We start from the raw sequence: 13,497 nt of genomic DNA, 5'->3' as shown, positions 1-13,497 counted from the left end.
AACTAGCCGTGCTTTGCAAAGATTAATCACCACTTAATTCATTATTCATCACAAGTGAATTTCCGAGACACGGCCTCTAAATAAAAAATCTTACTCTGTAACTCCCCATTTGTATACAACAAATCAAACCCACTTTTAAACATAGCTTTATGTAGCATTTGTGGGTAAAATAAGTATAAATTTGGGACTATGTATTGGGTGATGTTCACTGAACTTTGTAATCTGGTGCCGGGATCATTCTCTCAAGCAAAATGAGGGCGTTGGCGCGACAACAGAGGGAAACACTTTCAGTCATCGGTGTAAACCTATAATGTCTCAGCCAAAAATGTTAAATTAACTTTTTTTTTTTTTTTTTTTTAAATTGTAAGACTCATTTCATACATGTAGGAAAATGTTTCCATTACATGCTGGAAATTCATAAATTACACCTAGAGTTATTTGCTTGTATGTTTTTTTAACCATTGCTGAAGAGCACTTTAGCATAACTAAACCTTTATTAATCCCTACAGGGGATCAAATTCTGTCCGAGAAAACAATCCTGCAAACCCATCCTCAAAGTAGATGTAAACTTAAAAGAGAACCCTTCATTTAAATCGTCAGTGTTTTCAAACCACTCGTGCTCCCTTTGTAGCTAATTATACCTTTTTGGTCACTCTGTTACTGTACCCATCAAGTCCCTCCTTTTTCCGAGGTTTCTGTTCCAACTTCCACAAAGGAAGAGAGTGTAACAAAAATAATGCAAGTATGAGAAGAAATGCAGGAAGAAAGGGATATTTAAACAAAGCAAGCTAATGGGGATAAGAGACCAACAACAGTGGTCCACTCCACGACTAACACCACACCCTAAAAAACACTGAGTGTGTATACATGTATGGTATTGTGTGAATTGTAGACCTTGGGAATATGGGATGAAGACTTTATGTTCTGTTCTGCCTTCAAACGACTGTTTTAGAGTAAATAATTGACTTTAAGGTTGAGGTTAAATGAGGTTATGTTGTGATAAAGGTTGGTGTAAGGCTCAGGCAGTTAGCTGTGACAGTTAAGAACAAGGGGAAGGTGTTAAGTCAGTGAGTGAAAGTGATTTAACTAGATGAAATTCAGAGTAATTTTGGTGACTATAGAGTTGGTTTTTTGGTTGTCACAGAGCTGGAGCTCTGAATTACACTGTAGCTCTCGTTCAATCGGACATACACAATAACAAATCTAATTATCTGAGATTAGTCATGTTCACTTTTAAACACGGTCACCTTGCTAGCAGCAAGTTGGATCCCCATTTTACTTTTCCACGGCATAGCTTCAACCAGCTGCTAGAAATATTCCTCACAACTTTTGGTCCACATTGACATGACAGCATCACACAGTTGCTACAGATTTGTCAGCTGCACATCCAAAAGTCCTCTATTGGGTTGAAATCGGGTGGCCTGGTACAGAACAGTGAACTCTTTGGCATGTTCAAGACACCAGTTTGGGATGATTTGAGCTTGTGACATGATGCACTATCCTGAGGGAGAAGGCTATAAATAGCTGGGCACACTGTGGTCATAAAGGGATAGACAAGGTCAGCAACACCACTAAGGGTCCCAAATTATGTCAAGAAAGTCTTCTTTGGTTCAGGCACCTGAACCATGGATCCATGCTTTCATGTTGTTTATGGCAAATTCTTGATGTCACAGCACAAATCAAAACTCATTAAAAAAGGCGAAAATTGTGAAATTAAGCTACAGTTTTCTGTTCTTAGCTGACAGGAGTCCCACCTGGTGTGGTCATCTGCTGCTTTAGTCCTCTGCTTCAAGTTTCGATGTGCTGTGCCCTCAGAGACGCTCTTCTGGGATCAATAAAGCATTTCCCCCCCAGACAGCTGCTGCTCACTGGATATTTTCTCTTTTTCTGACCATTCACTGTAAACCCTTGAGAGGGTTGGGTTGTGTGGGAAAATCCAAGCGGATCAACAAGACTCAGACCAGCCTGTCTGGCACCAACAACCATGCCACATTCAAAGTCGCTTAAATCACTTCTGTTCCCCATTCCAGAGCTCGGGTTGAACTTCAGCAGGTCATTTTGACCATATTTGCAAACCTGAATGCACTGAATTGCTGCCATGTGACTTGCCAATTTGATATTTGTATTAACAAGGACAAGAAGAACAAGAATACCTAATAAAGTATATCTTCTAAACTTGGCAGGACCTCACCATAAAGTGCATCAGTAAAATCCAAAGTGATTGAGACATTTAGCCTCAAGGGTACTAAAAACTTGTGTCACAGAAATCTATTTATACAAGCACCACTTAGCCATACTTATCGTAAGTGTTTAGAGCATGCACAAAGACTTCTGACATAATGGCCAATTAGCTTCCTCCCTATCTGTCAGCTCAGTTAAAGAAAAGTTCAGAATTAGAGTAGCACGAGAGAGGAAGAAAATGCATTTAGTATCTCAACATAATGTACGGAAGCATGAGAGGAAGTGAGAAAAAGAAACACAGAGAAGTAGAAAGAGAGAAAACATGAAAGATAAAATACATCTGGAGCTAACTGGAAAATTATCAATGGAATTAGAGTACGAACGGAAAACAAACAAAAACAAGACCAAAAAAAAGATCTCAGAAAAAATTATATTGATTCATGTCAGAGCCTGACTAATATGGAACCAATATCACTACCAATTACCAATATTTGATGATTAAAAAAAAAACACTTTCTGCTCTTCTGATTCATCAGCTGATATTTTTCTATAATTTGATATATTTAGTTTTACGTTTACTTGTTCACGTGTTACCTGACTCTCCTTCATTCTGCTGCTTTTTGTATAATATGGACAGACTCGTAAATAGCCAATGTCAAACGGTAGTACAAGCTACCAGTTAGTCAGTCTCTACTTGAGACCACTATGCCCGTTAAAGAGGGTCTATTTTGCTCATTTACTGCTCTATATTGATATTCTATGACTCTACTAAATGAGCTCTCCACAATTCCCAACTTAAAATAATTCCTATTTATCTTACAGTGGGCAATTGCACAGCTCCCCTCCTTGGTGCATACTCTGTCTAAAAAAAACACATTTTAGCTTCTTTTCCTCTCACTTTAAGCCAACTTGTTTTTCCTGATTGGAGCTGTGTGCCTGTGATGCCCTTATCAATGACAGCCATTTTACACTTTTGTAAAAGCATCGCAGAATATAAGAAAAATCATATTACTTCCCCTTTGAAGCAGCCATTTTCTCTAAAGTGGACTCGGCAGATATGTTGTTCTAAGATTCTCGGAGGACTTGCCACAATTATTTATTCATTTGCATTTAGGTTGTCTCAGATCGGCCTTTTCTGTAGTTCTCTCTATTCTCGAGCACACCAGCCTGTTTCTGTTTAAAAATCTGTACAAACATTACAGATGCATCAGAACACTTTTGGCTATCAGTAACAAGTACTGCTGAGACCCACAACACCCATAAACTGAGTGAAAGTCCAGGAACAAAACATTTTCTGACAGAACACCAATAAAATGTCTTCACTGGGGGTAAGCCAAAAATGGCTGCGCTACAGTGCAAATGTGTGTGTGTGTGTGTGTGTGTGCATGAATCTAAAGCTTGGAGTTAAGCACTAGACTAGAGCTTCCGTGAGAAGGCTGAATAGCTAGCTCTCTATTGTTTACGTCCCCGATTTTCTCTGACTCAACACAATAGCTGACATGTCACTCTGTTATTCTTTCTCTGCTCCTAAAGGACCCTACCAAGACACCAAGAGAACATGGGGTGATATTTATCAAGCTTGCCATAAACCTTTCACCCTGAACAAAATAATACAAAGTGTTGCATTTAGATTACTTAACTTGATTTAAATGTAAATGGAAGAATAAATGGTGAATGTTTTACTGTCCTGTTTTAAAAAAAAAAAACGTAAAAAAAAACAACGTAAATATAACTGAGATGAATTCAGTGATTCCTTCTCTTTTCTTTAAAATGGCTGGTAAATAACACTTGCTTAGGCTTCCCATAGTGCAGTTTCCTCACCTTAGCATCAGCCATAATTAAATCTTAATAGTCTGTCTCATGCCCTACTTTCTGTGCCATTTGTGCACTGGTTTCACTGCCTCAGCAAAAGGAGAGCAGACAAAATATGAATCTCATCAGAATAGAAATGACAAGTAATGTCAACTGCCACATATTTTACATCAGTTTCAGCAGCATTCAAATTCAGCTGAATAGCTGCAGGCAGAAATATGCTGCTTTTCGAGAGATCTGACATTTTGACTAGTGAAAACTTGGGAAATCAACAACAAAATTCAAAATTTAACCTCAGTTCTCCTTGTTTTAGTTCAGATTCAGTTGAATAGACTGAAATAACATCACATTTATTTGCCTAGTACAGATACACAATGCACAAAAATGCTACAAAAACAAGGCAACAAAGCATTGAGTAAATCAGAAGAATCTCACGTCCACCAGCAGCAAAAAAAACATTTAAATTATCCCCACATTCATGATTCACAAAAGCTAACATCTCACGCAAACCTCATCAGAAATTCAACACCGTTGGCAAATAAAATATTTTGCATTTTAGCATTATTTTAAAAATGGAGTGGCTCTATTTTCTCAATCTGAAACTTACATAGTTCCGACTGTTCATTACATGTATTATTCAGTGTTCAATGTGGGCAAGAGTAAAAATCTTGACTTTGGAAGCTTTCCAGAATACACCTCACTTACAGTGCTCAGGTTCCTCTTGTGTATTTAAAATAATCAGTTCCTTAAAACAGCTGCATCATAAGTCAGCCTTTAATGACACTGCCTGTTTTGACTAAAGCAGGACGATAAAATGATCTTGATAATTTTCCGGGGAAAGAAAACCCTCCATAACAATGATGATAACAGACGAGTAATTTACAAGAAAAACAAAACAAAACACAGTTTTGAATGTGGGTCAGCCCTAATTTGCTGATTACACTATCAGACTACAAGAGGGCAATGTAGATGACACGTGCAGGGCCAAGTCAAGGGTAAAAAATAATTTTTAAACTAAAAATACAAAGCCAGTCTCAAGGCGACACAAAGACTTCTAAGATTGGTAAATTGCGGTTAAGAGAGGCCCTAAAACAAATCAACAATATGTCTTCACCACCATTTTAACAGGTAGTTGTACTCCTCACTAACTATAGAAAGACCAACGTACTAATGCTATCTTTGCCTTTTCAGTCATAGTACCTGTGACGGGAATTGGACAAATCACTTTATCATTAACCTTTTCCATGACAAACGATTCGTTTATCCAAGTGAAAAAAATCCAATAAATGACACTTTTATCCATTAAAGTATGTGACTTCATTAGGACAAAAGACAAAGACGCTGTATGCTCATAAAGACATTTAAATTTATTCAAATGCGCTTTGATTACAGCCAAAGAAAAGGATATAAGCTTCTGGATGTTCAGAGTCATTTTAGTTTTCTTTCTTTGCATCTACTGAATACATTTTCATGACCTTTCTGAGTTTACTAATCAGTCTGTTGCAGGTGAACTATGTGCTCATTTACTATTGTGCCCACCAACAATTCTTTTCCTCTCTCTCACAGAAGAATGCTGCATTTAAGCTACAAATGACTTCCTAAACCAGCTGTAGCGGCCACATTTCCTCTTGTTCTTTAAAATCTTACCCAGCGTGCCATAGTTGTTCCTCATAGTCACCAGTGTCATGTCCTTGAGAACATGGAAGTGATTATTTTCCCACAAGACAGACTGAATGTGTACGCAAGATCAATGATGTGTCACCATTATACGCTACAATTTACAAAACTGTACCTTTAAGTTTTATAGTTTTAAATTAGTCAACTTTAAAAGCCATCAGTCTTTACAAATTGTGTTTACAGCAGAAAATTTAAACAGAAATATCTAAAAACAAACTTCAGTCTTTTTAATCAGTAAGCATGCTGCTAATCCTACCTAGATTGCGCAACATTTATCACTTTACAAGAACAAAAGGAAAAAAGTGAGTAGAAAAGAAATTTGTATAGTTTAACAATCAAACATTCAGTACGGCAATATTGTACACTTGTTTAGAGACTGAAACAAAAATAGGAAAGATTACAATATTTGGCATTGCTACGCAGATTACAGTATTTAAAGACAACATGTGAATCTATCTACCACCACAATACTTCATACTCACATACACTCACAACGCACAGAGGGGAAACACTTGAGGGAAGTGCAGCTAATAAAGAAATGAGCAAAGGGGAAAGCTTCAGTAGCACCCTTGCTGGAAAATCTTAAACAGTCCAAATTCAACCAATGGTCGCATCCTGACATATCTGTAAACTCTCATACACAACAAGCACACATGAATGAATAAATGCAAAAGAAAAAAATAAATAAAATAAAAAATTGTTTAAATTGTTCTCAGTCATGTTTTCACTCCTGGTTAATTTTGATTGTACAGAACAGATAAACAATGACAAAAGTGAACTTGTGAAATATAAGTATAATTTGCAAATATATTTCACAACTCGTGTGGTTCAGGTTACTCCGCAGTGAATGTGGACCTGACATTTTCATTTCTGTACGTGCGTACAATTGACAGTTTGTGCCTTCCAAAAACAGCCAAGTGTTAATAAACAGAGCCCTCTCTAGCTGTTAGAGGAAATCATTTCCCAACAGTTTAAAATCGTGTTTCTATCAAGGCAACGATATATCTCAGTAGTCTGAGAAACAGTCATATTCATGCACACAAGGCATCGCCGACCCACCGCAAACTTTGAGTAAAATCCGCTAGCATTGATCTTTTATACACTAGAGAAAAGTGGAAAAATATCCACGAATACCTACTGAACTCTCTTTGGTAGTTTAAATAAAATGTATAAAGCTCGAATTTCTCTAGCTAACCAAACGCATAAAAGAAGACTCCATAGCTCATCGCAAAAGTAATTCCTCGCAAATTTAGAGCTTAGGACGGTATGCACACAACCAGTCCCTCTTCTTGTTGCCGCACAGAGGTAAGCCTGCTGGCAGAGTGAATGGGCTATTTGTCTGTTCTGATTGCATGTGATCCCTGTTTGTTTGCGTACACGTGTACTAGATCCCAAATGCAGGCACAGTAATGCAGTCACAACACAGCAAACATCTAAGATTGTACTAAACAAAACAAAAAAAAGGAATCATTTGAGATTGTTACAAATATCTGACTCAGGATGTCATAGGATTGTTTCTCCTACCAATCCAAAAGATAAGGGGTAAGGCTCACAGTTGAATGGTTATTCATATGAATGCTAATGTAAATGCTCTTGGGCAGTAACTGTGGGTGAGGCTCGGAGCACTGAAAATTTTTGACTGGTCAAGTACTTCTGGCATTTCAGTCAGACGGTCTCGCAATCATAAAAATCTTTAAAGAACAATAGTCATTAGGAACAGCCCAAAGAAAATGTTCAGTTCCTTAAAAAAAGTTAATAAGTTTAGGCTTTTGTGGTTGAAAATATAGTTGTGGGTTTTTTTCTTTGCTTCTTTGTTTTTCCTCTAACCAACAAGAAAAATCTCTTAAAAAATAAATAAAATTAGCCCAAAGATGTACCAATAATCAATATAAAATAAGTGCAATAATACATCCTTCCTCGGCCTTTCAGTGCCCCAGAAACACAAAATCACATTTGCTACATAATCATAACAAAGGTGCAATGACATATTACTTGAAAGAGATATTCACTAATCATTACATCTGCATTTTTCAGGTTAACAGTCATATGCCAAAGCTGGTTACCATACTATATTACAAAGAAAATGGATGTAGTGTGCAAACTCACAAATCATTTAAAGACATTTGTGAGCAACATCAATAAATAGGTTAATCTAAAATTCAAAGTCGGTAAATCTAGGTGGGTCTACACCTACCTACTCCTTCAGCGACAAGAGACAACAAATATTTAAAGAAAAAAAGTTGCATCATTTTTAATATTTAACACTGATTTATGGTATGAGGACTGAAAACCATAATTAACGAGCTGGTTGTTATCAGTTAGCTTCAGTACATCGATCCTTAATCACAGAAGTCACTTGTTCTGTTTGCATTCATCTATCCTGCGCTTCATTCAGTATTACTTATGTGACGATGATCTGGCAAATGAAGTGAAATCACTTTATTTCAGAAACGGCACATTTAGTTTTTCAACACAGTTTCGGTAAGGGTTTTTGTTATAACAATTTAAGGATTCACTTAAAAAAGGAACACTGGTAGATAAACCTTTTGTTCATCCTCAAGTTACTTTACGTCTACGGCTCTCATATACTTTTTTTTTTCCTTATTTCAACCCCCCTCCACCTATCATGCCTGTCCTTGACCATTTTAAAACATCATGAAGAGCCACTTTTTTTTTTCTCATAGATTTACTCTCGACTTATTCTACTTGCCAGCTGTGGCTTGTGCAGAGAGGATGCTTGTCTAACTTCCAAATGCAACAGAAACGGCATAGGCTATTCAACACCTTGTTCCATCTCTTTACAGCACATTTTAGCAGCATTTTAACAGCCATCACTTCAGCCGTTTCTTACGTGTCCAAATGCCAATTTGGCAAAAGTGTTTACCCTACACGTGACATGTTGTACCAGTTCTCATCTCCCCGTGACCATATCCCCACCCCTTTTCAGCAGAACCAAAAAAAGCCTTTTTGGTGTTCCTAACCCCATAGTTGCTGCCGCTGCGCTGCAAACAGAAAGAGCAGAGACGTTTGAGGCCCTTCCTGAAGGCAGAGTTGGAGAGGCTGTAAATGAGGCAGTTACAGAAGCTGTTACTAATAGCCAGCCATGTGGTAAGGAATGATGCTGCAGGGTGGTGGTAGATCCCTCCACTCTCCAACAGAAAGTAGAGGATATAGGGCAACCAAAGGATATAAAACACACTAGTAATGCGAAACAACACCATAGCATAACGTCTGTCTGGGTATGCTGATGTGGACTGCTGATACTGGGGTTGGGACAAGTGGGGTAACTGTCCTTGCTCTACTGTACTGTTGTCCTTGACCACAGAGCCAACTGCGATTCTTGGGCCCTGCAGTTGCTGAGGTCCATAACGTGCATGGCGCTCGCTGATCTCTCGGGTGTGCTGTCGGCAGATCTTGAAGATGTTTGCGTAAGTGAAACAGACAGTTAGAGCAGCTGGAGCGTAGAGCAGCGTAACAATGAAGGTTGTGAAAGCCCGACTTGTCCTCCATTCCACTGCGCACCACTCCACAACATCGCCATGATAACCAGGTTTCCCCCATCCAAGAAAAGATGGGAGAAACACCAGAGCAGAGTAAAGCCATATCAACACAATACAGCAGCGCACTCGACAAGGTGTCACTAGGGATGCATAAGTCAGAGGCCGTGTGATGGCGATGTAGCGGTCTACACTCACGCATGCTAAAGACACCATTGAAACTGACTTTAAAACAGATACCATGTACCCGAACACCTGACAGGTGAGTTTGGGATCGAAGCTCTGAAGATGATGGAGTAGGGACAGGGAGGGGAAAAGGCAGCTGACTCCCACCAGCAGATCGGCATATGCCATAGTCTGGATGAAAGCACTGGTGGTGTGCTGGCTGAGCAGAGGGGCACAGTGAAACACAAAAATCACCACTAGGTTACCAGAAATAATGAGAACAGTCAGGAGAAGTATGATCGAAACTTCAAGGAGGCAGGTCGTGAAAATCTGGGAATAGCCTATCTCAAGTAAGCAAAAGGGAGCAGATGAGTTTGAGAAGTCAGCAGAGCTCTGGTTCAGTGGATCCAGCGAGGAATTCATCATCTTGGGCAGAAATATCTGTCCGAAGGGCTCTTCAAGGATACAGTAAATCCTAGAAGCCACTACTTTGCCCGGTCGCTGGGTAGAGCTCAGAGAAGCTGTATGGTTTCAGTCCAAATGCAGTGCTCCATAATGAGACTGGTGGCGTTTATCATTTCAAATGAATGAAAGACTGAAAGACCATAAAAAGGTGAGAAAGTCCCCAGGAATTGTCTTCAGAGCAGGCTGTTAAGGTTTCCAAATGATGCAATACGGGTCCTTTTCTTTTTCCTGTTTCGGCACTGCAAAATTCCCAGTTGAAGGCACAAAGAAGAGCAAAGAGACAAAAATTTGACTTTTAAGGAATTCCAGTCCGACTTGCTTGAAATGCCTCCCTTCCCTATATAGTCTGAGATGTCATCAACATCTGCTGCAGCTGCAGAAATCCCAGACTGAATCTCTCTCTTTTCTGTCTACAGTCCACAGAGTCACAGACACAGCTTCCAGTGAGGAGACATTATTGTTTAATGTGCTGCATACATAATTTACATGAAAGATTAAGCATCATTTTTATTCAGTCCATTAACTTGCTTGTCTTTCCTCTTCCCCCCGTTTCTTATCCTCCAGCTCTGATTTCTTGCTGCCGTTTCCGCCTCTCTGCTTGCTCTTGCCTCAGTTTCTGTCTAGTCCTTCGCAGAAAGATCACAGCAGAATGCCTTGAGCTGTGAGGATGAAGAAGGTGTGCGAGGTGACCGGTATTCAAAATGCACGCACGCCCACCTCAGCTGGGAAGGGCATCACCTTTGTCTGTAGTGGAAATCAGGCAGGCAGGCAGGCAGGCTGGCTGGGAGAACCCCCAGTGTTCATTTATTCTCCTTTGCTGTCTCTTTCTCACACTACTCGCTCTCTCTGCCTCTCTCTACAGAAACAGTGGCACTGAGGCACCACCCCCTTCCCAGTGGTTCCAACCAATGATCAACTGCAAAGACACGAGGCTGCCCTCCTTCCACCACCCTCCCACTCCTCCCCGTTCTTTTTTTTTTTCCTTGGTGCCAGTGTTTCTCATAATCACCCCAAGACTTAAACATGATGTTTCACACTGCTAAAATTAGAAACATTCATTGTAACACAGAACTTGTGAATTTGACTTTTAAAATCTCTCATCCCCCCACAAACACAGGCAATCAGGCAGCAAGAATCTGCCCAGTCTCTTTCTAGACCCCAGTACACAGCATTTGTAAGTAAAGCGCTGCTGAAAACAATAACCACATGTTTTAGTACAGCTTACAGGAAATATTTCTATTATTAATCTTGGAGCAATCCACACAGGGAAAAAACAAATAAAGAACCAACAGCCCCACCATAGCTTTAGATTTCAATAGGCCAATAGATGCACAACCCTGTACACAAGTTAAACCAGGTGTTAAATATATGGGTTTAAAATCTGCATGTAACACTACTCAACAGGGGACAACTCAAATTCAGAAAAGAAGGCCAAACTCAAATGTTATTGTCTCTCATCAAATGTTTATATCTGCATTATGCACAGTAATATAATATTAATGCACAACACAAATAAATCACCTTCTCCCAAAAATCACATGATTCAACACAAGACTACCAAAGTGGTTGCAAAAACAAAGCAGACAAACAAAAAACTAATTTTAGTTTTAAACTTTTGTGAACTCTGTAACAACTAAGCTTCAAAATAAGCTTCAGCTGCCATACAGATGCAGTTCCTGCCTTTACAGCCAAGACGCAAACGTGGCTATAAAAGACACGTAATTATTTCCTTACACCAAACTAACAATAAGTCATGATAATAATAATAATAATAATAATAATAATAATGGATACTTTATTGATCCCCATGGGGAAATTACTTGTTTTTCTCTGCATTTGACCCATTCACTCAGTGAAGCAGTGGGCAGCCCACTAAGCAGGCGCCCGGGGAGCAGTGTGTAGGGACGGTACCTTGCTCAGGGGTACCTCAGGGTAGCCGTTAAGTGGATTCGAACCGCCGACCTTCCGATCATGGGGCGACCACTTTACCTACTGAGCTATCCCTGCCCTATGAAGAGGTTTCTAAAGAAATTTTGAGTTCCAAGAGACACAACTGGCAACATCATGTGGACATTAAAAATGGAATGGCAGTCAAATGGGAATTAGTATTAGCACTGGTTTTAACAAGTGGGGACTGCAATGATCCCCAATGGACCTCCAAGTCAACTAAAGCTCAGAAACTTTTCCACAGGAAGCCGAGGGCTCACAAGACACTCCTGATAACATGCTGAAATTAAAGGTCATCGGTCAAATCTAATCATTCTAAAATACTGACTTTCATAGCTAAATTATTCTGCTTCTGATGATTGTTAGATATAATTAAGACTGAGTGTTATCAGTAAGCTTAACATTATATTATTACTTTTATTTCTGACTACAATCATTCTGATTAAAAAGGGAATCCTACGTAAGAAGGTTGTTTCAGATTTGATGTCCAAGTTTTACTGTCTCAAAAACAAGAAAAAGGGGGCTTATCAGTACATTGAAATTCAAATTTTACCGTTTTGTTTAACAATGATGTTCATTTGCACTAAATAACTGAACAATGACAGTGTAATGTTAAAATGTCATACAATTTCTATAAAAATAACACCTTTACAATATTGCTATGTTAGCAAAACAACATGTTCCTTTAAGTATTTATGTGACGTATATAATGGCAATGGCATTTTTTATAGAGCACATTTCATTATACTTCAATTCAATGCACTGAACGCAGAAGATTAAAACATCCGTGTAGGTTTATAATGATAACAGGTCAGCAGGCAGCTTGTTCCAATGAACAGGTCCACGGGAACTTAAAGCACCATCAGCACACTTAGATCTAATTCTGGGGACAGTTACAAGTTCTGCACCTGATGACCTGAGAGATCTGACTGGGTTACAGACACTGAGCAAGTCAAAGATTTTAAGGGTAATTCTGTAACAAACTGGGAATCTGTGCAGTGACTTCAGTACAGGAGTAATATGTTCAAATTTCCATGTAACTGTAAGGACACTGGGCTGATGCATTCTGAGTGAATTGTCCTACTGATAATTTGGATAATCCTTCAAATACAAATAATACAACAATAAAATAATCAAAAATAATGAGATCTAAATTGAGATCACTGTCTAAAATACTGTCAAGGTTTCAGAGACTCTATTCTGCTCTAAAAAGTTTCAAGACATCCAACAGTTTATGTCATCAATGCAACTTATCAGTTTATGAACAGAGGTAAGATCATCATGTTTGTGATCTGCATAAGGATGATTGGCTATACTATGATTGTTTAATTTCAAGAGTCAATCATTATCTGTGGCTATTAAGGCAGGGAGGAAGCGAAGGAAGTACTAAACATCTACACTGCTACATGGCACCAACTTAATTTCTCATGACATTCTCAGGTTGGTTTAATACCTTCCATATTTCTGAATGTTTGCACTTTTAGTAAAACTTTGTCAGTGAACTTGTTTGTGTCCTGATTCTGTATACATGAGCAGCGAGTTATTTTAAACCACATAATGTGAGGATTAAATTGAATTACTCAATATAGAGCACTAAATTTAGCAGCTTCATTAGGTAGTAATTACTGTCATATCTAGCCCAGCACTGTCAACATCCTACTCCTAATGACTGTCTGAAGACTGCAGAGTGTGCCTCGTGGTGGGCAATTTGGTGTAGCGTGATGGAGACCCAAACATACCCACACAGTCACAC

The 13,497-nt window shown here is 38.9% G+C and overlaps 2 protein-coding genes across 3 annotated transcripts in view; both read right to left on the bottom strand.

Annotated features, from left to right (window-relative positions):
* The window catches only part of rabgap1 (RAB GTPase activating protein 1), an 82,746-nt gene that overhangs the window by 33,498 nt on the left and 35,751 nt on the right, over window positions 1-13,497 (bottom strand). The window lies entirely within an intron of this gene.
* Window positions 5,340-10,657, bottom strand: LOC105940731 (putative G-protein coupled receptor 21). The gene has a single exon (XM_012916652.5). The coding sequence runs from the start codon at window positions 9,756-9,758 to the stop codon at window positions 8,556-8,558; it is 1,203 nt and encodes a 400-aa protein (XP_012772106.1). The 5' UTR covers window positions 9,759-10,657; the 3' UTR covers window positions 5,340-8,555.

This window comes from Maylandia zebra, linkage group LG7 (assembly GCF_041146795.1).
Source record: "Maylandia zebra isolate NMK-2024a linkage group LG7, Mzebra_GT3a, whole genome shotgun sequence".
NCBI classification, from domain to species: domain Eukaryota; kingdom Metazoa; phylum Chordata; class Actinopteri; order Cichliformes; family Cichlidae; genus Maylandia; species Maylandia zebra.
Note: the sequence above shows the minus strand (reverse complement) of the source record. Positions and strands in the feature narration are given on the sequence as shown.

Excerpts from the sequence above, each read along its gene's own strand:
- LOC105940731 (XM_012916652.5), bottom strand. The coding sequence starts at position 9,758 with ATGATGAATTCCTCGCTGGATCCACTGAACCAGAGCTCTGCTGACTTC.